The 23,432-nt window shown below is 34.6% G+C and overlaps 2 protein-coding genes across 2 annotated transcripts; both read right to left on the reverse strand.

The window, feature by feature from the left end:
• On the reverse strand, positions 1,288 to 4,674 carry LOC18606152 (cationic amino acid transporter 6, chloroplastic). The gene is made up of 5 exons (XM_007039609.2): positions 4,223 to 4,674; positions 3,874 to 4,096; positions 3,130 to 3,460; positions 2,782 to 3,010; positions 1,288 to 1,878 (listed from the first exon to the last, which is right to left on the reverse strand). The coding sequence occupies exons 1-5, from the start codon at positions 4,608 to 4,610 to the stop codon at positions 1,325 to 1,327; spliced, it is 1,725 nt and encodes a 574-aa protein (XP_007039671.2). The 5' UTR covers positions 4,611 to 4,674; the 3' UTR covers positions 1,288 to 1,324.
• LOC18606154 ((S)-ureidoglycine aminohydrolase) lies at positions 17,224 to 21,767 on the reverse strand. Its single transcript, XM_007039611.2, has 13 exons — positions 21,524 to 21,767; positions 21,302 to 21,433; positions 21,113 to 21,200; positions 20,954 to 21,030; positions 20,834 to 20,873; positions 20,632 to 20,698; positions 20,171 to 20,256; positions 19,787 to 19,868; positions 19,443 to 19,499; positions 18,798 to 18,836; positions 18,350 to 18,420; positions 17,688 to 17,741; positions 17,224 to 17,571 (listed from the first exon to the last, which is right to left on the reverse strand). The coding sequence occupies exons 1-13, from the start codon at positions 21,585 to 21,587 to the stop codon at positions 17,502 to 17,504; spliced, it is 927 nt and encodes a 308-aa protein (XP_007039673.2). The 5' UTR covers positions 21,588 to 21,767; the 3' UTR covers positions 17,224 to 17,501.

Here is a 23,432-nt window from a genome sequence, read left to right on the forward strand (position 1 = left end):
AAGAGACATGCTGACCAATATGACAAGCATCATATAGTTTGATTTAATCAGATAAGATAAAACAGCCATTCGGATGCAGAAGCAAAATGCGGGTATGGATGTTCCTGTTTGGTAGAGGTAATAATAGTTTGTTTCCAACGTTAGCCAATGCAAGGATGCCAGGGAAGACGAGGGAGTGCAAAATCAGCTTTTGATTCTCGATGTAAATGAGAGCGGAGAAGAAAATGGAAAGCAAACAAGGGACTGTGAGCCCATGAGAAGAAACGGAAACAAAAGGCGTGTGAAAGCATTGGGCCAACCAAAGATTTCTTTTCACCAATCAAAGTACCTGAAAAAAGATGTATTCAACATCAGATCCCACTAAAATGTGTGAGATGCTTCTAACTCAAATCATCAGTATCTTGAACAACATCAACGGATAACAACTTTATGCGATCCACTTTAATAATCTTCGTATGAATACTTTTCTTGTCGTTGAAAAAATTTGTATAGGTCTCAGTACAACCTAGTATCGTGGTTAAATTAATGGGGTATGACGGCTGTTGTTGTTTGATCAGGAATACATCGCTCCTTGTTTGGTTTCCATGGAAGCAGCTAGCTGGCTAGCTTAGAAGATTGGCATGTTTGCATGATTTATATTCATAAATAGTCAAAGAATGAATGAATTTAATTAGGGTACAGGAAGTAAAGGCCATTGGCACTTGGCAGTGCGAATCGTGTTGTTCCGTTTCCAAGCTTTTGCTTTCTATTGTATGGGAAAATGATAGGTTTATTATATAAAGGAAAAAATATTTATATCTGATGATGACTTACCCATTTTTTTTTTTTTGGATGAGCTAGTAAATGACAAAAAATAAAAACGAGTTGGCTACTTTGCTTATACTTTTTTTTTTTTATTCTTTTGCGTTGATGATTGTAGGGTAATGTCCCAATTCAATCATCCTTACGATCTTCTCCTAAAACGAGTATGGGTATTGACCTCTCTCTCACACATCTAATGGTGGAATCAGTACCATGACACAGAAGAAAGGGAAAAAACCAAAAGAAAAAGATGTATAACAAAAGAACCTTGCTCCCTCTTTGTTGTTTTTTCTAATTTCTTGTATTTGGAATTGGACGTGCTTTTATCATATTGGCATAGTCGTTTGATAATCGTTGGTTACCATGCTCAATATGATTTCTCCGAAACAGATATATCTTAGAGACTTTCTGACTTAGCTTTAAAGCGTAAAGGTTTATGGAATTGTTAATCCAAGAGAAGAAGAAATGTATAGTATAGGAAGGGAATGAGAAGAAAAGCTTGATTTTCCTTAGATTGAACTTGTTAAATTACATCTAGCTTAGCTAGTTGGAAAGATGGGTTTGGCACATCATTGACAGCCATGTCCGTCATCTCCATCTCTTCTGCTTCATAAGTTGAGTGAACTCCATATAACACATAGAATACAGTTATCAAACATGCCCATATAGCAAACCTTTGGAATGCGAGCATCTTTAGGGTGGTCATGAGGAAGACATTAAGGAAAATGGAAATGGCAGCCGGCCAAGGCATGAATGGCACCGACCACTCACTAGGCTGACGAAGGCAAGGGACCATGTACTGGAAGAAAGCTGTGATGGTGATCATGATTCCACCAAACAGAGGCAAACCCCACCTTTGCTGTTTCAGTTTCCATGATATTGAGAAGGCAATTGCACTTGCTGTGAGGAGGAAGAGGAAGGACAGTGTACGGAAAGGTGGGTTTTTGCTTCTTATCACATATTTTCGATAGATGAGAGCATTGGCCACCAGGTAGAACACCAACAGTGTGCCGATGTTGATCATTTCAAGCACTATTTTCAGGTCTGTGAAGAGTGCTATTGATGCTGTGCAAAGCCCTACATCATGGAGACAAAATTCTCTTTACTTCTTTCTTTTCTTTTATTCTTACAATTACTCAATTACTATGGTCTATGCACAGTGCTTATTTCCATCTGATTTTTTCTTTCTTCAATTTGATGTGGTAGGCTAAGAGAACACAGTAATATCCACAATCAACATTGTTTCTTTGACTGAGGAATAAATTACTTTATTATTGCAAGTGTCTTCATTAATTTGAGGAAAGGAGAAAATGAACTATTTATATCAGACTTGATGGTGGTGTGATATTAAAAAAGTTTGGTCACTATATATAATAGAATATGCATCACCTTTTTAGGGAATTGAAAGAGGGAGCATAATTACAAGAGAAAAAATTTAGGCTGAAAATTAATTGTACCAGACGGATGATCAATCCCTACATGAAATAAGAAAAAGAAAAAAAGAATAGTTGTTCTCCCATATATATGGTCATGAATTCATGATGATATACATGAGATGTTTAATAACAAAACCACAACATGATTTTAAAACGCAAAACAATTTTTTTTATATTCGTAAACATGATTTAAGAGATATTAAATCAAGATTTTGTGGTGATTAAAATGTAAAGGCATATAGATCAAAATGTTTAATCATATTAGGTAGCTTATAACTTCTTTGGGGTATAACTACTAACCCTGTCAAATCCCATACCAACCCCTCTCCTTAAAAGCTTGTAAGGAGGAGATAAGGGGAAAGAGAAAGGTGACGGGAAGTGGAAAAGGGGAATTAAGAAGGAGGTGGCTATAAAGGAGAACTAGAAACTAGTACTTCCCATTTACTTTGTCATTCCTGTGTCATGTACTCATTGTGAAGTGTGAAGAAGTTACAACATACAAGGTTCATGAAGAAGTTAAAAAAATTAGGAAAAAAACACATACCCAAAAAGAGTGTGGCATTCAATGGGGTTCCTGTTGAAGGATGCACCTTAGATAACCAGGATGGTACTAGCCTCGCCCTTCCTATAACACAGAGGTACCTGGCTTGGCCTAACATGGCAACCAAGAGAGAAGCTACTATCCCCAAGCTTGCTCCTGCCCCAACAACATTCCCCGCCCACTTCCAACCAATTTTTTGGAAAGCGATTGAATATGATGCCTTATCATCTATCTACACATCAGGTGAAAGAAATGCCTTATGTGATTATATATAAGGATTGTTCCACTAAGAAAACTTGACATCTATTTTCAGGACTTGAGTTTGTTTTTGATCAAGTTTAGATGATTGACCTGATTGTAAGGAACCATCACGCACAAAGCCAAGGCCATGAGGCAGTAAAGTGCTGAGACAATGAGAACAGAACCGACGATCCCCACTGGAAGGCTTACAGGAGGGTTTTGGATCTCTTCAGCCAAGGTTGAAACTGAGTCATAGCCTATGTAGCTAAAGTAAACTATAGCTGCTCCATCAAGAATACCTCTGACACCATTAGGAGCTAGCCCTCCTGGCTTCACCAAGTTATCCACACTCCCATTGCAGAAACCGACGATTATGATAAATCCAAAGAAAACAACATGAAAGATTGTCATAATAAGGTTCAGGATTGAGCTTTCCTTTGTACTGCAATCCCAAAAAGGAACATCCATCACTTTCAAAATCCACTGAAACAAACAATAACTGTTTTTCTTTCTTTGTCTTCAACAACAATGAATTAAAAAATAATAAAAGCATAGTGAAGAGTAATTGTTAGCTTGATCATAATAAAAACAAAACTATAACAACAATAATAAATTAGAAAACCTGTCATGAACATAGATCCAATGACACTAAATCACTTCCTGTCTAACAACCAAACCCAATTACCCAAGCCGCTAATAAATAGATAACTAAAATAAATGCCCCACTTCACTCGCTCTCTTGTTAAAGTAATATCTTGCTACAAAAACCTGCCTGCCATAAGATTGATAGAAATAGTAGCAAAAAATATTTAAGAATTTTGAAGGATACAACACAAAGGTAGAAAGAGATCAAACCTATGGCATAGGCAGAGAGTGAGAAGAAGAACAAGAGCAACAGCTGTGAAATCCAACTTGTTCCAACCTTCTAGCAATCCAGGAACTCCCACTCTCCAGGAGTCGGGATCACTTACTCCAAGGGCTGCGGCTAAGTACTCCGTAAAACTTCTTGCGACCGCGGCGTTTGACAATACGTACTCCAATAGTATGTTTGCTCCAGCAAAATAGCCCACAAATTCTCCTACACCATTCCAAAAAAGAATGGAAATGGAGAAGTTATATTGTATTGCTATATTATAATTACAAGTGATAAATCATTTCTACCAAGAAATGGAGAAAAGAAGAGTTATAATGTAATGATATGTACCAAAAGTCACTCTCAGGTAACTGAAGGCACCGCCAGCAACAGGAATCTGGACTGAAAATTCAGTGTAACACAAAGAAGAGAGAAGTGCTGATATACCAGCAATGATATAGGATATGAAGACTGAAGGGCCAGAGTAATTGCGGGCTACATGGCCAGTGGTGACAAAAACACCAGCACCAAGCATTCCACCTACACCAAGAGCTACTAATTCATACCACCTAAGTTTCCTCTTCATATCAGCACCAGACCTCAGCCTCACATGGTTAAGCTCTTGGTCTGGGGTCCATGTTGCTAGCATTCTCTTTCTAAGCCTACGAGGGGTTTGGGAAAGAGATTGCAGATAGTTGAAGAAGAAAACTTTGTTGTGTGTGGGTTGAATGGTTGCCATGTTTGTGAAGGAAATGAGTGTTTTGTGGCTTTCTATGAGAAGCCTGAGGTGAGGGTTTAAATATGCATTTAGGAGAGAGAAAGACATACATTGCTATTTGCTAGATTCTTTTTCTAAAGGTTGATGGAGAACCAAATTGATGTCCCTTGGATTTATTGAAAATACCTAGTTGTCCTTGGGTGTATGCAAACTGACAATTATACCCTTTAATCGCTCTCCTATGCAGACAGCTTTTTATAGACCCAAGACTCCAAAGGGGTTCTTCTGTTATAGAAGCATGCAAAGAAAAAGATAGAAAAAGGCCTAGCCATTTTGAAAACAAGTCTGTAAGAGGAAAAACCATATGTTGAGGAGAGACTTTGACCTAATCTTTTGGAATTTCCTCATAAACTTTGAAAAGATGTGACAAGCATCCCCATAAACCTTTGTTAAAGCAACTAAAGATTGGCTTCACCATAAGTCTCAAGAATAATTGGACTTGATTCCTCAACAGAACATCACACTTGCAGCAGATACAGTGTGACAAAAAAAAAATGCCTTTTCTTCCAGAAAACCATGAAATATTTTAAAGTTTAAAATGGGTTGATGTTTTCTCTAAATTATCTTACCAAAGCTGTAACCATTTGGTCTGTTGTGTTCAAGGATGAGATTCAAGTTCATCATGAGAGAGTGTCTATATATATAAAGTTCTGCTTAAAAGTAAACTACCAGTTGGCATGGCCTTGGAATACTCTTCACAAATGGTGAATTATGTCGAAACTTCTATGCTTGTGATCACTTTTTGAGATTGAGTAGCTAGCAGGTAAAAAGCCTCTCTAACATCATATATGGCTAGGTTAATTTCAGAGAGTTTGAGTATCATGTGGCTAGGAATATGCATTACAATTTCTAAATCTTCTGCCGTGCCAATTTGAAGATGCGCATCAGTTTTATTTAAAGCTTTTTCTTCCTTTTCTTTCATCTTTTCTCACTGAGGAACAAGCTTTCGGCCCTTCATGTTATTGGACTTGTATTATCATTCACTCTGCAAGCTTCTTTTAATCCAGTCGCTAGGCTACAAAAACAGTTTTAAACAGATTGCAAATCCTTCCCTTTTCCTTATTAAGCCTTTAAATCTCCCCCACAGTGCCCTGTTAAAAAGTAGAATTCAATCACAAGTCCTCATAGTTCATCATTACGTGTGCTTTCGCAACTAATTCTGAGCTGTGAAGCACAGAAAAAGCATAAAATGAGCAGGAAATATGAAACAGAAAAAGCTCGTGTTAATTTCGTTGTCCACATAGAAACAAAAAGAAATGAAATGATCAATACCGAAAGGGAGAAGATATGAAGATATAGCTTTCCACACAACAACAGAACAGATAAAAAAGATCAACTGTCCGTACATGATGCTTCTGAGTTGAAGAGGTCCTGTTTCCACCGAAATATATTGAAAATTTCATGATTCTCTAGCTACCCTTTTGGTAAAGTGCATGGTTTTGACAATTGGCTCGAGAATCAAATCAGTTGGACAATGCAATAAGGAATTAATATTCTAAGCATCTCGAATATATAATATGCCAACCCTCTGAGTTATCAAGATTTGGTTTGATCTTCCTGAATGTACCTTTTTTTCCATCTAGTGAATTCATATAGCTCTATATAGAGTATATACCCTAGGTTTTTTTCTTCCTATATTCTTTACCACAATCTAAAATAACCTGGTTTCAGCCTATCTCCATTTCACAACTCGATCAGTCGATAAGCCTTTGGAATAACCCAAAGCCTCTCCCCATCTCAAATTTGTGGGAACTAACTTAAGGTCATTACATGATATAGATAAGACTCAAGGAACTTCATAAGCATCCTAGAACAGCTTTATGTAACTTTTAGTAAAAAAAGCTAGAAAATGGATGGAAATCGGTTGTGACAGTTTACAGTTGAGATACAAAAACTAAAATTTTGTACTAAAACACAAGTGGGGAGGTGGTGACACACCATTATTTACCGCCATCCTCAAGCAAGCTTATCTAATGCTCTATTTGCCTTTTTTTTTTCTGGGTTTTCTTTTCTATCCTTAAGAATCATTATCGAATCATCTTTGTCATGACCAAAAGCCAATATTCTGGCAAAACCAAAGAAATAAAAGAGAAGAGTTCTTGATAAAGTTACAAAGCTTGAATCCAATCATCATAGCTCCTGCATATGCACACTTGTTGATAACAACATAACTTATGAAATCCTTTTCTTGATGGTGATTCTAAAAGCATCCATCGCTGAAAAAAAGTTCCATGTTGAGATTGAGCAGTCCGTGGCCCTCTATGTCTCACACATGTCGCAACGGGACACATATGCTTGCCTGTATTGGACTGTTCATATGTCAACATCTACTTGGATTTCAATACTTGTGGAGGAGAAAGCAATCAGTGCACCCCACTTGGAAGTGTCCAGAGTATATTGCTTGGCTTGAAATGTTATCTAAATACTGATTAGGATTCAAAGTGAAATCATGAGTCATGAAGTGAAGTGGATATTGTTTGATGTGAATCAAAATGATGAACAATGCAATTAGAAACCAATTAAATTCCAGATGCACATTGAGACTAGTATGTGTACTGATTCTCTTAACTAATCCTACTCAATCGATATGCTTCCTGTCATAAATTGCTTCATAAATTATAGAAACTTACACAAAGACTTCTACTGAACACTGAATAATACTATAATAAGATTTCCTGCAACCAATGTATAAATTACATAGTTAGTAGTCTCACATTTCCTCTAGAAGAAAGCTTTAGAATATCAAAGAGAAAAGAATAAGATAACTTACCCCTCTCAAATCTCAATCTTCAAAGTGAAACCCTAGTGAAGGAAAGAAACGTTTATTTTGAAATTTGTACAAAAAAAATATATATATATATTATAGACTTTCATGATCATTCTTAAAACAGCAAGTTGCATAAAGAACTATTTATCACTGAAGTTGACTTCAAGAAAAGGAAGAAAAAAAAAATCTTTATCTCAATCTTTGGTAAAAATCAATCCATCACAATCCTTGTTTGCATTTGATCCATTAATAAACATTTTTTGAGTACCAAAGGCAAAAAGAAGGTTGACTTCAAGAAACAATTGCTGCTTCATCAGCAGCCAATCTTGAAGAGGCTGCTTTTTATAGAGAGTTCGTGGTTATAATTTTAAGAAAAATTGGATATTTAAGAACTTGGTATAAAAAACAGGAGATTAAATCGTTTTCTACTGTCCTTTATCTTGTAAGTTCCTTAATTAATGATCTCAATTGAGAACATAATGAGCACATGTCTGACTTCGAACATAAAATTGTCTCTGCAACTTGATAATCTTAGTGACAATTATACTTGCTCCTCACTTATGACAAAAAGCTCTTAGTCTTGGCATTACTCATCCCTGTCTTTCTAAAAAGTCCAAGTAACAGTTAACCATTTAGCTTTAAGCTAAAGCATTTCAGGCATGTTTTGTATAAGATGCAAACTAATCAGATAATTGAGATATGGGTACTGCAATTTTAAAACCTGTTAAACAGTAGTAAGCATATTCACACAACTAAAATAAGTAGAGCATTAGGGGGAGTGGAATTTTTTTTTTCTGCGCTTTTCAAAGTGATTGGTGGTTAAGTTGCACTCAGGAAGGTAGTAGGAAGCTCTTGGATCCTTTTGCTTTTAATTTTGTTAAGTAAGTGGGTCATCTAAATTTCCATTGACCTCACTCCTCACCTCTCCCTCCTTATATTGAGTGTTGTCAAAGTACCTTTTAACATTAGTGTTTCTTATGCCAATGGAACCTACATAAGGTCAGGTCATGAGTGAAAAAGTGTTCTGTTTTTATTATCAGAAGAGACAATTTACTAATGGAAAAGGTAAAAAAAAGAATAGTGAGAGTCGTTTCCATAGAAACCGAGTGCCCTTTTTTGTGGAAGGAATCAGCACGGATAATCCTTAAATTACAAGGTGCCTTTTAAAACTTTTCCTTGTGCAACTAGCTCTGCAGGGATTTAGTAGCTAGGTTATAGCCTATTAATGTTTTTCTACAAACTAACTTCTAACTAGCCAATGATCATGTATCTTATTGGTATCTCCTTCTTTGAGGAAATTATTTGAAGATTTCCAATCTCTAGTATGCAGCTTAGGGTTTAAGAGAAGATTGTTCCATTATGTCATCAATCAATGGATAATAAAAAATTTATCTTACTTAGATTGCTGATGCTTATAATACAAAATGATTATGATTTTGAAAGATGAATCTTTATCTTACCAAAGGAATGCATTGTTCAAAAATGCTGGTGGAGGTATTCCTCTAATTGATTTATAATTAGGGAGAAAGGACTGGAAAAGGGGATGATACCTAGGAGAAAAGGAGAGGAAGAGCTAATTTAATCAAGCCCCACTATCAACTCAATTGGTAAAGCATGACTCTAACATGATCAGCCACCTGCACTTTGATTAAGCTAAATTTGTGAAAGCAATCCATGCAAGGCCCCCACTAATCAAGAGGTTGGCATGGATGTATTATAGCAACCTATCCTCCATCCATGCTTATGATCATTATACTATCAGGATTGATTAAGAGCTACTAAGCTAGACACAGAACTTTCTGTGGGTATCTATCCGACATCATTTCAGGGCCAAATGCATTCAGTTTAGATCCATTATGGCATCCAGTGATCAGTGTGCAATGAAGCATGAAGAAGACACCTGCCTTTCACATGACTCATGTTGTTATATATTATAAAGCAAAATGACGGCAATATGTTGGTAAATGATTATAAGTTCATTGCCCCATTCCCGTATTTTATTAGCAAAAGCCAAAATTCAAGGGTGGGAATGGATAGAAAGTTGAAAATCAGAGGGCTGAAAGAACCAATTCCAAAACCAATCCTTTCCCTAACCAATCAAAAACTTGCCATGACTATGAAGATCATGGACTAGATTACCTTCATGTGAGACTAAAAGAAATTTATGCTGTTTGTGGCTCGAACGAACCTCTTTCACAATCCATACGGACCAATTGATTATATAATCTGAGGCCTTAAATGGCTATCATTGCCCCAACTGCCGATCTAATTAATGGAATAATTACGTCACGTAGAATCTACATAATTTCCTATTTGGGTTAAAAACATTATATATAGTGGATTTTTGAGATCCAACAATCAGCAGAGATCTGTATTTTATATCAACTTTACGTAATGGAAGCTCTTTATGTAATCACCTGCATAACATACCACATAAAAACCTACTTTTTTCTGTTTCTTGTTGTGCTTTCTCAGCTATCAGGGTTTCGATTGGTTCTGCACCACAAGGGAGAAGAATATATATATACACACACACAATAGCTATGTTGTCATGAAATGAAATTGGTAAGAGCAGAAATGTGTACGAAACCAAATAAAAGTGAAAGGAAAAGTACAAATACAGTGAATACGGATGCTTGAAAAAACACTCAGGACAAAAAGAGAACATAACAAATGTAATAATCTAACAACTATCTTTCATATAGTATATTGATTTCGTACAATTATAACAAGGTTAAGATCTTGAGAATTTAATCTAGTTAATGTACACGGTCTGCCATCACTGAAAAGAAACCTATTTATTTCTACATGCTGAACAAAAGAAAATGGATTAAAGAACTCTTCCATGGCCCGCATGCTGCTAATTTTTTATAATTTCTATCTCACATGCGCAGTCTCGCCAATGGAAAGTGATGTATATGCCTTATTTGCATGGAAAACCTACATTAAATTTAAAGGGGAGGTGTAAGACTGATGTTTCATGCCTTGGATGAGCCATTGGTTTCTCCCTTTCACAAGATTTAAAATCAAACAATATGCTAAGGAGAAGGAGGCAAAAGCAACAAGAAAGTGTAAAAAACCAAGAAAAAAAAAAGGTCTCTACAAAGTTCACATAAGACATCACTTTTGAGGCTGGACACCATAAGGCTTGAACATCACTTTTATTCTGTGTCTGCAAGCAGTGCTTTCAGCATCCATTCACTGCAGATAAAGTCTCAACTTTTTAGAGCCATCAATGTAATTGCCACTTTAACTAATTCAACAAACATGGGGCTAAATCTTCCTATGTTTTCTTCTTGCATGTGTCCTTTCCATGGACACCACTAAAATCAACAACCATGGGGGCTAAATCTTCCTATGTTTTCTTCTTGCATGTGTCCTTTCCATGGACACCACTAAAATCAACAACCATGGGGGCTAAATCTTCCTATGTTTTCTTCTTGCATGTGTCCTTTCCATGGACACCACTAAAATCGAATATTTCTACCCCACTGGTAAACAAAATGGTAAGTACAATGCACTCAACTATCAATGCAATTCAGACTTCAACCCAATTCCAAGTGAGTGTATATATATATAAATGACTTTAAGCTAAAAATTTGTATAGGTGTCGGCATTTTTGACAGAACTCCAGGTATCCTATGTAGTTTGTAAACTCTCCAAAATAAGCACTACCGGATGGATTTGTCTGAAGTGGGTTGGGAATTAGAGTTCATCTCCACTATTATACAGGAAAAGGATGAAGATAAAATGTAAAAATGTCATGTACGGCTGCCAACTTTTTTATGATCAAATCCGTCACTGTGGATATCAATGTTCCAGGAATCTCTTTTAGGTGAATGCAGCTGTCACGAATTGACATTTATCATTATTCATACCAAAAAAGAATTGACATCTGAACATTCTCCCAACTTTCATTGATTCAACATCAAAAGGCCGGGTCCAATGCCACCTAGCATAAAGTTTTAGCAAAAAAACTTTCTGCTGAAGTTGACTGCTTTAGTATAGAGCAGACATAGAAGCTCCTCCCCCCGTCCCCCACCTAATGTGCGCACACACACACAAATATACAAACTGATATACTCAGAGATCCATATGTTCAAATTGAAAGCATACTGACTGATATAAATGACCTATCCAAACAAATCGATATCATAGGTGATTTTGAATAACTTTGATTTTTACAGTCGGTTTAATGGTTTTTGTTGGTAATTGGGCTTCACAAAGCGAACTATTTTGCTTTTCTAAATATGCCATCTTTTTTATCTTCTCGTTCTTCAAAAAACAAAAATATTAGGACATTGACAAGAAAGATAAAATCATTACGCTTCAGTATCTTCTCCTTTCTTGGATAAGTGGAGTTGAAAGTCAAGGTCTGCAGACAACATGATTTTAGATGACTTTGATTTTTACAACTTCACAAAATCAAGTTCATTTGGAAAATTTGCACCAAGTTGCAAGCCTTAATTAGTGCACTTGTTTTGCAAGAAGATATGATGAATCTTTACAAGTTGTTAGTGAAATTCTTTGGTGCTACTTGCTACACATATGTGTAAAGAAATCTGTTTGACTGATAGTGATAGCAAAAAATTTAAAGTATTTTTTATAAATGGGTATGAGGTAAAAGGTATTTTTAAGAATAATTTTATCTATAATTTTATCTATTTTTAACTAAGAGAAAAAAAATTGGACAAAATTAGCTTTAATGAAACCGACCCATTCGCTAGGCTCCGCGCCTCAACTCGAAACCTATTAACGAGTCAAGTATGTTTAAGTTTGCATCTCAAACTGACTTATATTTTTTGAGCTTTCGTCACCAGACTCTTTATCTTTGGAGTATTCCTTATCAGAAAGAAAAACGTTTAAACATTTTGAGCATTTTGAAGTAGTTTTTGATACACGAAAAAAACCTGTGAGCGTTTTGAACATTTTTAAATATTTTAGAGTGATTTTTGATATATGAAGAAAAATTTTCGAACATTTTGAGCATTCATATTTGTTAATTATGTTGTTAAATGGAATATAGTGTATCGTTTGAAGTTGTTGATCTTGTTAAATGAAATTCAGTAGTTTTGGTGATTTTTGAGAATTATGTGACTAGTTTTTAAGCATTGCGTAACTGACTTTGGACATTACGTGACTGATTTTTGATAAGACATTGCGTGACTAGTTTCTTATAAGGCATTGCGTGACTGACTTTGGGCATTGCGTAACTAGTTTTTTATAAGACATTGCGTGACTAGTTTCTGATAAGGTATTGCGTGACTAACTTTGAGCATTGCGTGCTTAATTTTTTATAAGGTATTGCGTGACTAGTTTTTGATAAGGCATTGCGTAACTTGTTTCTGATAAAGCATTGCATGACTAGTTGATAGGCATTGCGTGACTTAGGCATTGCTTAAAAATCAATCATGCAATGTATAAAAACTAGTCACATAATGCCTAAAACTAATTACATAATTACTAAAAACTAGTCACACAGTGGATTAAGTCACGCAATACCTAAAAACCAGTAAACTCAATTTTTAGGTTTTATGAATAAACCAACAAACTCAATAATCTAAAATACTTTTTTTTTTTTTTGCTAAGCCATGAAATTGTGTATTTCATAAAAAATAGGTTACAAAACTCCATAACCCTCCAAAATAAGAGAAAATATATTCCTATCGGGAGGTCTTGCTTACTCCCTTTATACAAAAACAAAATATACATTTTTTACAAAATATTCCCTGAACAATTTCAACTTAAAATCTTATAAAAAAAATCAAAATCCCTAGCAAACATGTTTCACAATCATCCCAATCACAAACACAACAAAACCATGAACCACCATAAAACCTATCAAACATACTTTAGTTGTTCTTTCTCCTTGAGCAAAATCATTGCCTGTAAAGAGCAAAATCGTTGTTCATCGCCCTTAAGAACCCCAATATCCACCATCTAAAAAAATAAAACAAAATAAGAAAGAGCTTGATGTCATATTTGTGAATTATATGGCAAAATAGATATATTTGAGTAGAGAGAGAAATCGATATTTAATTTTGAAATTTTTATCTGGATTGCGAGAGAGAGAAAACTGAAATCATTTTAATTTATCTGAAATTATTTAAAAGGTATTATTGTCAAGTCATATCAAAAACTGGTTAAAAACAGTTAAAGTTATAGAGACGATCATTTTGTAAATCAACTTTCTATGAAGGTCATTTTCCACAATTTTCTCAAAAATCTATTGGTTTCATCTCTCAAGAATCATTAATTTCCTTTCTTCAATTCAAAATCTGAGTTTACATGCTTCTCTGCCTATCTCTTTCTAGGTATTGTTACACAAGTTTTCGGTAGATAAAGTCTTTTAGAGAGCAAAAAGGATAGAATATAAACGGATGGAAGCAAAATAGATAAAGGCAAAACATCAATTTAAAATGGCTAGCTTAAGTATCTATGTCGAGCAAGAGGTTTGCTCTTTGGGTCAGAATGTTGTTGTAACCTTATTGAAGACACTCAATATACAGATGGTGCCTCTTCATCCCAGTGACGGGGTGGGATTGCAAAGCAACGGTGCAAAGCTACTATTTGGTTTTCTCATCTAATACACTTCACACTTTGCAAAGATTAACCTGCAAAATTTCAACTAACAGAAAATGGTGCAACACAACAATCATTTGTTTACAAGTCAAAAGAGCCTCAATGGGATTTGATATTGAACTTCCCACGAACAGGACATTATCAAGGATAGCAGTAAGTCACAAGCAACATGCATTTGAATATGAAAAGAATCGCATATGATATATTCTGCATTGCTTTGGGAGATATCTTTCTTTTATTTTTGGCCTGGAGAGCCGATGTCAGCTGGAATTTTTGTGAAAATTTCTTTATGTTCTGTGGTAACACAGATGACTCTGCATAAAAAATTTCATTATTTCAAAAATCACATGCATTCTGCATGCCTTTGCTCTCTATTAATGGTTGTTTGCCAAACCAAATGAAAAATGCATCCTTTTTTCTGTTTTAGTCAAAATTTTCATTTTCCTATAATCTTGCAATATACTTGAAAACTCTGATCTGACAAATGTTAAATTTGTATATGAGTTTGAGCTTTGCTTCTTCAATAGGAAAACCATTTTATAGAAATGATTAAGAAAGCTTGTTGTTGCATTTGAACAGATTCTCCACCTTTTTTTTAATCCAGCTGTCACAGCTCATAACCTGTCAACATATTGTATATCATTTTACATCCCATATGAGAAATCTGTTTGGAATATTTGAACCATGATGAGCAAAATAAATATATAGATATTTGAGCATCATGTTTGTTCATGTTTTGTTTTCTCAAGACAAGGAAATTCAACTCAAATAAGAACGACATAGATAGTTAACAACTTGTTAAAGGCGCATTCAGTTGAGAATCAAGATAAATAATACCGTCTTGGAAAGTGTTAAGGCTGAGATATCTATCAAGCTTCCAAAAATCAAAGTGAAGAAAAAAGTGAATATGGAGTTATCACAGTTCTTCCCACATAAAGGCTGAATTATTTCTGACAGAATGCCAATGGATTTATATATTCAAGGCAAAGCAGTACTAGTTGATCAGTGAAGGAGAGTAGAAGTAAGAACCAAAGACTGAAATTGGTGGTAATGCCACCTAAGCTTAGCTGAGGTGGCAAAGGAACAGCAAGATTGGAGTAAAGATCTTCGGTTCAAGTCCTCTCTTAGTATATGAAAAATAAAAATATAAAACTATAAACATCAAATAACCTATATATGCTGAATAGAACATTTATTTCTAACTCTTTTCCACTTGCGTGTTTAATTTTTATGCATAAGTTGACTAACATAGTCAATACTCAGTGGAGCTGCTGGCTAACAGGAGTTTATGCCACAAGAGATAGTCCCTCCAATCCCTTTCCTTACACCAATCACATTTTAGACTTGAAGACAAAATCCTAATCTTTCTCAATGAAAGAAATAAGACCAAAGTCCAAACTGAGCTGTTATTAGCAACTCTTTATATTAAATCTTGTGTTTAAAATTAAACAGTAGTGAGAATATTGTTTTAGAAATAAAGTGTTAATAGCTATTATATTAGCAAGAGAGATAATCAAAAGGAGGCTGTTGGAAGGGAATTTTCATGACCAAGAAAAAGCCATTAGAAAGGGGAATTTGTGACACATTCATTAATGCCACTAATGATAACTTTAGGGAAAAAGAAGTTTTTAATGTAAGAAAAAGATAATGAACTTTTTCTTCCACAAAAGTAGATAATGTATATCATAATATTCCTCATTTGGTAAAGCCTGATTTGAAGCATCCCACCAAAGAGTTGAGGGAAATGGGAGAAAGGAATGGTGAAGGGAATGGGCCGGTGGTGCTGGTGGTGGAGGTGATGGTGCTTTTTATATGTGGGGCCACAATACTTTCACTCCCATGGTTATCTGTCAAGAGCCATGTGGAAGTTCTTGAACCAGATCTTCGGTACTCTCCATGGAATTGTTGGGCAGCAAGGGTGTTGGCCTTTCAAAGATAAAACACACATGATAATCTTGTTAACTTAATCCAAAGATTTTGTACAAATGATTCCAAAATTCTCTACCCTGCTTAAAAAAATTAAGCTGTATTTAAATAAGTTAAGTTTATATTTGATTGGCTATCTAAGCATAGGTTTGGGATTAAACTAGTTTTTTAATCAGAAAGAATATGTTATGCTTCACAAAGGTACATGTAATTGTGTATCTGATTGGCTTGTTAACCGACAGACTTTGGAGTTGAAGTAGTTTGAAGGGAATAAGTTTTTCAACATTTTATATATTAGTGGAGATAAAGTTGGATTGCTAATTAAATTTTCTTGATAATTTACAGGACGTGCCACATTACATCAAACAAGAACTGGATCCCTATGGAATTTGACCACACGATTTAATTATGTTTGTAGGGTCAATCTCTAAATTAGATCTAATACTAGTATTGCTATGTTTTAAAGTTTTTATTGACTTGAAAGTTCAAAGCAGGTTGAAATTGGAAGTAAACTGCAAACAGGATAACATAGTGCTGGCAGTTTAACTGAATTTAGATTAAGAGCTTCTACCAAATGTATCACTAATCACGGTTACATTCTTTTCCAATGATCCTGAATTAATTAGCTAAGTTTTGCATCTTTTAGCTACCCCAAACCCTGTGCTCAGAACCCAAAGCCTATAAGGTCATTGAAACATTCTTGCCAATGTTGAGTAGTAAATTTAAGCTCAATTGAAGGGGTTTGAATGAATTACCATGGATTTTCTCTGTTCCTGTCTGAACATGTTCATACGATGCAGGGTGCTCTCGAGATCAAAGCCCTCCATCAATGTGGGCTCCACTGGTGAGATCCGTGTTGACCCATGCGAGGGAGAGCCAGGATCTTGGAGTTCTCATCACTGAGAGTGCTCCTAGACAAACAAAAATTTAAGCTTGAACTTCATTTTTCTCTCCTATATTATCAAGAAAATGTGTATGATAGATTTCTGTCAACAAGAATATTAGACCCTTGGTGCAAAGATATTAAAGCCTCCTTTTGTAAAGCAGGGATCCTCTCCCTGTTTCCATTGATATTCAATGCAACTTAAACTTTCAAAAAAAAATGAATATTAGACCCTATGCTTCATTACAGATACGGAGAAGGACAGTCTCAACATTATTAAGCACTCGACCGAATCAATTCTTCACCCTATATGGGAAACAGGGAGTTGAGCACTAACAAGCTGCTCAAGTTTCAGACACAACTTTTTGTCATGAACAGCATTCTTTCAAAAACAGTTGGCCAACTAACTTCCAATCAACAGAAGCATAGTTTTCACTAATTGTTTATTGTAAATTCACAAACTGTAGCAGTCTCACAAGTGAATTCAATTTTGGCAGACAAGGTTAGACAAAACTGGCTATCTCACAAGCAAATATGGTCCAGAAGTTTGGTTATCTAATTTGTGTGCATAAATACATAAGGATAAATGCAACCCATTCAATTTAATGTTTACAGGCCATGAAATTCGTACTCTAATTCACTGTAAGTGGATCAATTGTTATTCAAACCAGCGCATACATCATGCTGTATGTGACTACAGTGGATTCCTATTTACATCTTTATACAGCAAATAACGTGACCGAGTTTTACCAAGTGCAGCGTACCTGAAATGGCAGCAAAATGTATCAGTCCGCAAACCCAGAATCAATCTGCAGATATTAAAGGAAGAGAACATTCTGACATCCTAGCAAGAAAAATTTAGAGGTTATATATTCCTCACCATTGCGGCACAAATGGTGCCATCCAAATTGCATCACCTGCTTGGACTGGATACCTATTAACAATAGAAAAAGGAGTAAGGGTATAAAATGTGTTTTGTGGCAGATGCTTGTGGGAAAATATGGTCAGAACACTAGACATATTGCCTTGGAAAAGCACTAGTATGTTTCTTAGATGTCTTATTACTTGTTAAAGCATGTGCCTGTAGGCAAGCACATGCCTTGAAAGAACCGACATGACATCAAAAAGAACACAAGTGATGTAGAACAAGTAGGAAGGTGTAAAGAATACAAACAAATCCATAAATACTAATGTAAACTCCTAGATAACTCAATCCCTCAACTAGCATAACTGCATCCTCCATCAACACTCCAGCATACAAAATTGCTGGCAAAGAAATATAAAACTATAAAAGGAGAAAAATTTTCACATCTTCTCCATGTAGAGCTGCAGATACTCCAAAAGGTTGTGAAAAGCTATTTGGAAAATTTAAGTTTCCATTCAAGTTATGCATAGCTGGTATGTAAAGTGTGATGATAGTCAAAATTATCAGGATCCTTCCTAGAAAATCGTGGCACAATGGCGCATGGAGAACTGAGACAATAGCTAGACAATTGTGTAGTACACTTTACCAAGGTTTCAATACTCAGTTACGACTCTTACCAGCTATCACCCAACCGATAAATGCCTTGTCCTTCTAAAAGCAACAAACCATGTTGGTTATAATGGACCTCCTGCAGAAAGAAATAATTGGAAAACTCATCTCAAAAGATGCTCAAAGTAACGGAGCACTGGGTTAGTCATGGTAATTGAAGTATAGAACAGATCGTAAGTGGATCATAATATTGACTGACCACATGTATTTAAGCCTCAAATTGTATCATTAAGAAGAATTATTGGAATTTAGCCTAACTTAGAGTCTACACGTAAGATGTACAGGTAAAATTATTTTCACTTTTTCCTTCTATTTTTTAGAAGTTGCAATATATTTCCGCACTCTCCCTTTGATTACTATCAGCCAATGATGACACATATAACCAAGTTAGATTTAATACCTAACTATTGTCAAATACTAACATAATAGTATATCAGCCAGAAACAAAAAGCTTACCTTCACATTAAGGAATTCTCCCGGCTGAAAATCCATAATCTGCAGTTAAGGGTACAAAGTCCAAACATCAGCCATACAGACAAAAAGTTACAAGAGTATCATCTTCATTTCAGTCAAAGAAGGTTTACTGAGACATATCATACTTGAGTAAACAAAAGGAAATAAATTTTAAGGTTTACATTTATTAAGTATGGAAATTATAACAAAATGGGATTTCTAACAAGTTGGAAACAACCTTCAAGTGGTGCATCACAGCAAGAATTTGAATAATAAAAATACTCAAAAGCCAGTCCCGTACTCACTCTAGTGAGCCACTGCCAGTTAAGCCTAACATATAATTCACAACCATCACTCATGCAGTAAAATGCATTACCTTATCCTTTAAGTTTATTACCATGAAGATCAATTGTCGAATTTAGCCAACATGAAATTGTTTTATCCCAATTTATCATCCAAAGGTCCCCAACAAAATTGACCAAACTTAAATGTAGCACATATGCTTCAGTATCAACCCAAACAACTTGGATTTTGATTTACAGCAGATAATGCAAATTACATTAAATTGGCATTTGCAGATAATACAGACAATAATCATAGACTAAATAAGGACAAAGAGTAGACTTGGGGACAGTGATTATTGCTTACATGGATATTAAAGTCATAAGGAATTGATGCTGGAAGAAGCTTCCTAAGTTCAAACACCTGTTAACATCACATTAGAGCAAACGTCAACACAGTCAAGTAACAATATCATAAACAAACCCAGAGACCACCATGTATATAAGTTCAGCATAGGGATCCTTTTCACTTTTTTATGGAAAAACAACTTCTTGATAAACATTTTTAACATCAAAACAATGCAATGCAATTCGAACACTTTTCTTAAAGGAGAAATAGTTTTGTCTCCAGTCTCCAAATATCAAAATCGGGAACCTAGAATTTACTACTGACAGTAGAAGAGCAAAGAAGAAGAGGGAGATCAAGATTACCTCACCGGGAGTTTCAAGAAGTGGCCGCTTCTCTGTCGAACTAACAATATGCCCAGTAATATGATTGTCCAAAAAGGCATATCTACAGGAGGCCGAGTAACACATAAGAAGATAATTATGGATCTTAATAATATACAACATAGAACTATTACATCATCCTAATAGGATTAGTTCTACACCCAATTACCTTGGTCTTCACAATAAAATAATAAGAGAACTTTAACAAATAAGCAACTTAAGAAGTGAACACAATAGCATAAAAAGCTCTGCAGGTAACTCATCAAGCACTCCATGAAAATTAAACAAAATTGTAACGATAAAAATCAAACAAAACTAGGAAGGTAACTAGTTAACATGGTTACCAGTTGGTGTGTAATAATGTACCTTCGTTCAAATACTGCAAGAGTAGCGGATTCATCACACTTCAGAGAATGTTCAAAATTAGGAGGTAGATAAGCATATGAATCCACCTGCATGACAAAAAGAATGTACAAGAAATTTTGAATTAAAAGAATCCACGTGTTCTCTCCTTCTTCTTCTTCTTCTTTTTTTTAATTTTTGGTACTAAAGAAAAACTGAAATGGACATACATTTGTTTATTTTTGTACACAAAAGTTGAAAGGTCTTTAAAATACAAATAAGAAGCTATCAAAACTTGGAAATAAAAATTGAAATAAGGGGCTTCGGAACAAATTATTAGCTTTCCAAAGATTGTGGGAGAAAGTTAATGCCACTATCATGGGCACAAATTTTGATTCCTCTATTTGAACATAATAAGCTGCCTTTATTAGTACTACTACATATCAGACATATTGGTTAATAAATGTAAATGGAGCACCCTTTACCATCAATTTGTTGCTAAGGCCAGATGTATTGGTGAGAGTGATAGTGCCCTGAATCACAAATATGAACCTAAAAATAAACATAAAACAGGCGTTAAAACTCAGAGCAAGACATAAATGGACCTTGTGATAGTTATTTATGAGTAATTTCAACTTCTAATAAAATTAGAAAACAAAACAGATGGACAAACAAATAATTTCACACCTCTCCACATCATGAGGAGGCAGCCCTGACCTCGAGTTTTCTACAAAGGACAAACAACAGCAATTAACCATGCATTTTGTTGCAATAATATTGACTACTCAAACTCAAACAGGATCAGACCTTGCATTTTTGCTAGATACATCACAAAGTACGAACCCATTGCTGGAGTGATTAGATAAGCACCCAATGTATTTGTCCTATAAAAAAACTCAAAATCAATTTTTCAGACGATAAAGTCTTGATATTCTAACAAATATTAAATGTAAAAATTGTAAATACCAATCAGGCAAAGGACTGAAAACATGGCTCTCCGGTGTTATTAATGCATGGTCCCTTTTGTAAACACTACGAGTGAAACCGGGTAAGTCTGCAGAGAAACCAAATTTAACTTTAGAGTAAATAAATTTACCCTGTAGCTGTCCAGACTCCAGATGTTATTAGTAAAAACTAAAAATAAAATAAACTGACCTTGGAGATGAGAAGGAGAGAGAGTTGGGTTAGTGAATTTCCAGTATAATGGTTTAGAGGAAGCATCAGTTTGGTCCAATATGGAAGGCGCAGAACAGAAACCTCCATCACCCAACACTATAACAAACAAACCTGAGAAAACAAAAAGAACCCAATAAAGATGTGGATGATTGAAATTTAAAGTTCATGGTATAGAAGAAAATAAAGAAAGAAATGAAGTACTTATTAGAATGAATGAGGGAAAAAGGAGGAAAGGGTGGAGTTGAGGAAGAGAGGGATTCTGCATTTCTTCACGACCCTTTTGTTGTTGCCTGGACCCTGGGGAAGGGAGAGTGGACTGTGCAGTATAACTAATAACGTTAATTTTTGAGAGGAAAGTTGGAAACTGACGAAAATGTACAAGCTGGACCGGTTGGACTTCCACTGGCCACTACCACTAGGATTTTTCTTTGTTTATTCCCCTTTCTTCGATAAAATTGGAAAGGGAAGCCCATTTAGTTTCATGCCTCTTTGCCCAACAGAAAAGTTACCCAGACCCATTTACGGAACGTCTAAACGTAAGCAAGGGTTGAAGGCTGATTTTGCTATGAAAGAAAAGTTTTTTGGAAAATATTTTTGGGATATAATGGTATTTGGATAATTAAAAATAAAATCTTTTAAAAAAAAAATTTAATGCCTTTGAGGTACCTAAGACAATTTTCACCATGTTAAAAAAATAATCTTGTTAAAAAAAAAAAGTTATGCCCTAAAGTTTTGAGTTATTAACTCTATCATCCCTAACTTCTAACATGATTTGAATATCCACCTTTTATTTCTTTCAAAATAATAAACTCTCAAAACGGTATTTTTTAATTTTCTTCAAAATAATAAGGTACTTACACGTTTGGGTAAATATTTTTTAAAAGATGATCCAAATAATAAAAAATATTTTTCAAAATTTATTCAAATAATATAAAATATTAAATTTTCTTATAATATATTTTACGCGAAAAAAATTTCCCTTAGCAATTTATTTTACAGTTACCAAACAGATTCTAAATTATTCCCTCCCTGAAATGGGGCATCTTCTCTCTGTCACAAAGAGTTTAGCCATTGAATGCTTAATTTAAATACTCTTTGATGCATTATAAATTCATTCGATCCAAAATTAGATTATTTTGTATTTACCAAATTGACAATAGATAGTGATTTTGTTGATTTGTTAGTGTATGTTAATGATAATTATAAGCTCATTTGTGGATGCTCTAAATGAAGTAATATTGTATATGAGATTAAAGTTTAAACTGAAAAATCTTGGTAGACTTGAAAGTATTTTCATTGGTATTAAAATTTGTTAGATCAAATAAGGTATCTCGTTGTATCAAAGAAAGTATATATGAGAAATGTTAGAAGAGCATGAACTTTTGAGAGCCTGAGCCAATGTCCACGCTTATTGATTACAATAACAAATTATCAAGTGTCAGTGATGATGATCCATTGACCATTGTTTTTAGTCATAAACAATTGTTAGGAAACTTGTATATTTGATATTTATCGACCTTGACATAATATATGCAATGCAAGTTTTATTTCAGTTTATTAACAAGTCTGCTAATTCATATTTATAAGTAACATATAAAGTGTTAAAATACCTAAAAATGTGCTAAATCATAGTATTTTGTTGTCATTTACATCCATATTGCACCTTATAAATGTACTGATAGTGATTGAGTAAGTTGTTTGAACACAAAGAAATCAATGACATGTTATGATAAGTTGAAAGTCTAAAACGCAATATGTAGAGGCATCGTACAAGGCAACGGCAACATCTATTCATGCATGCATGCATTACGTTTTTTAATTTATTATAGTAACTAGATATAGTCAAATAAACCAATATATATATAAATATATAATATGTGCATGTTTATGTATTATTCACAATTTATTGATTTAATTCACAAAAAAAAAAATCTAAAAAAGTGTTGTTTGTTCAGATAATTGAGAGAAGCGTAATCGAAGTTCTATCGCTTGTCTAAAATGATTATAAAAAGAAATGTTAAATAGCATAATAAAATTTAATCAGTGCAACACAAGTAATTTTTTTATTTTATATTAGGGGATAAGGGGATTTTTTATTTTATTTTTTGCA

The sequence above is a fragment of the Theobroma cacao genome, chromosome 3, assembly GCF_000208745.1.
Source record: "Theobroma cacao cultivar B97-61/B2 chromosome 3, Criollo_cocoa_genome_V2, whole genome shotgun sequence".
NCBI classification, from domain to species: domain Eukaryota; kingdom Viridiplantae; phylum Streptophyta; class Magnoliopsida; order Malvales; family Malvaceae; genus Theobroma; species Theobroma cacao.

Excerpts from the sequence above, each read along its gene's own strand:
- LOC18606152 (XM_007039609.2), bottom strand. The coding sequence starts at position 4,610 with ATGGCAACCATTCAACCCACACACAACAAAGTTTTCTTCTTCAACTAT. Across the intron at positions 3,461-3,873 it reads ACTCTCTGCCTATGCCATAG|TACAAAGGAAAGCTCAATCC; the intron begins GTTTGATCTCTT and ends TTGGGATTGCAG. Across the intron at positions 1,879-2,781 it reads GAATGCCACACTCTTTTTGG|GGCTTTGCACAGCATCAATA; the intron begins GTATGTGTTTTT and ends TCCATGATGTAG.
- LOC18606154 (XM_007039611.2), bottom strand. The coding sequence starts at position 21,587 with ATGCAGAATCCCTCTCTTCCTCAACTCCACCCTTTCCTCCTTTTTCCC. Across the intron at positions 21,434-21,523 it reads TCCCTCATTCATTCTAATAA|GTTTGTTTGTTATAGTGTTG; the intron begins GTACTTCATTTC and ends TTGTTTTCTCAG. Across the intron at positions 21,031-21,112 it reads TTCAGTCCTTTGCCTGATTG|GACAAATACATTGGGTGCTT; the intron begins GTATTTACAATT and ends GTTTTTTTATAG.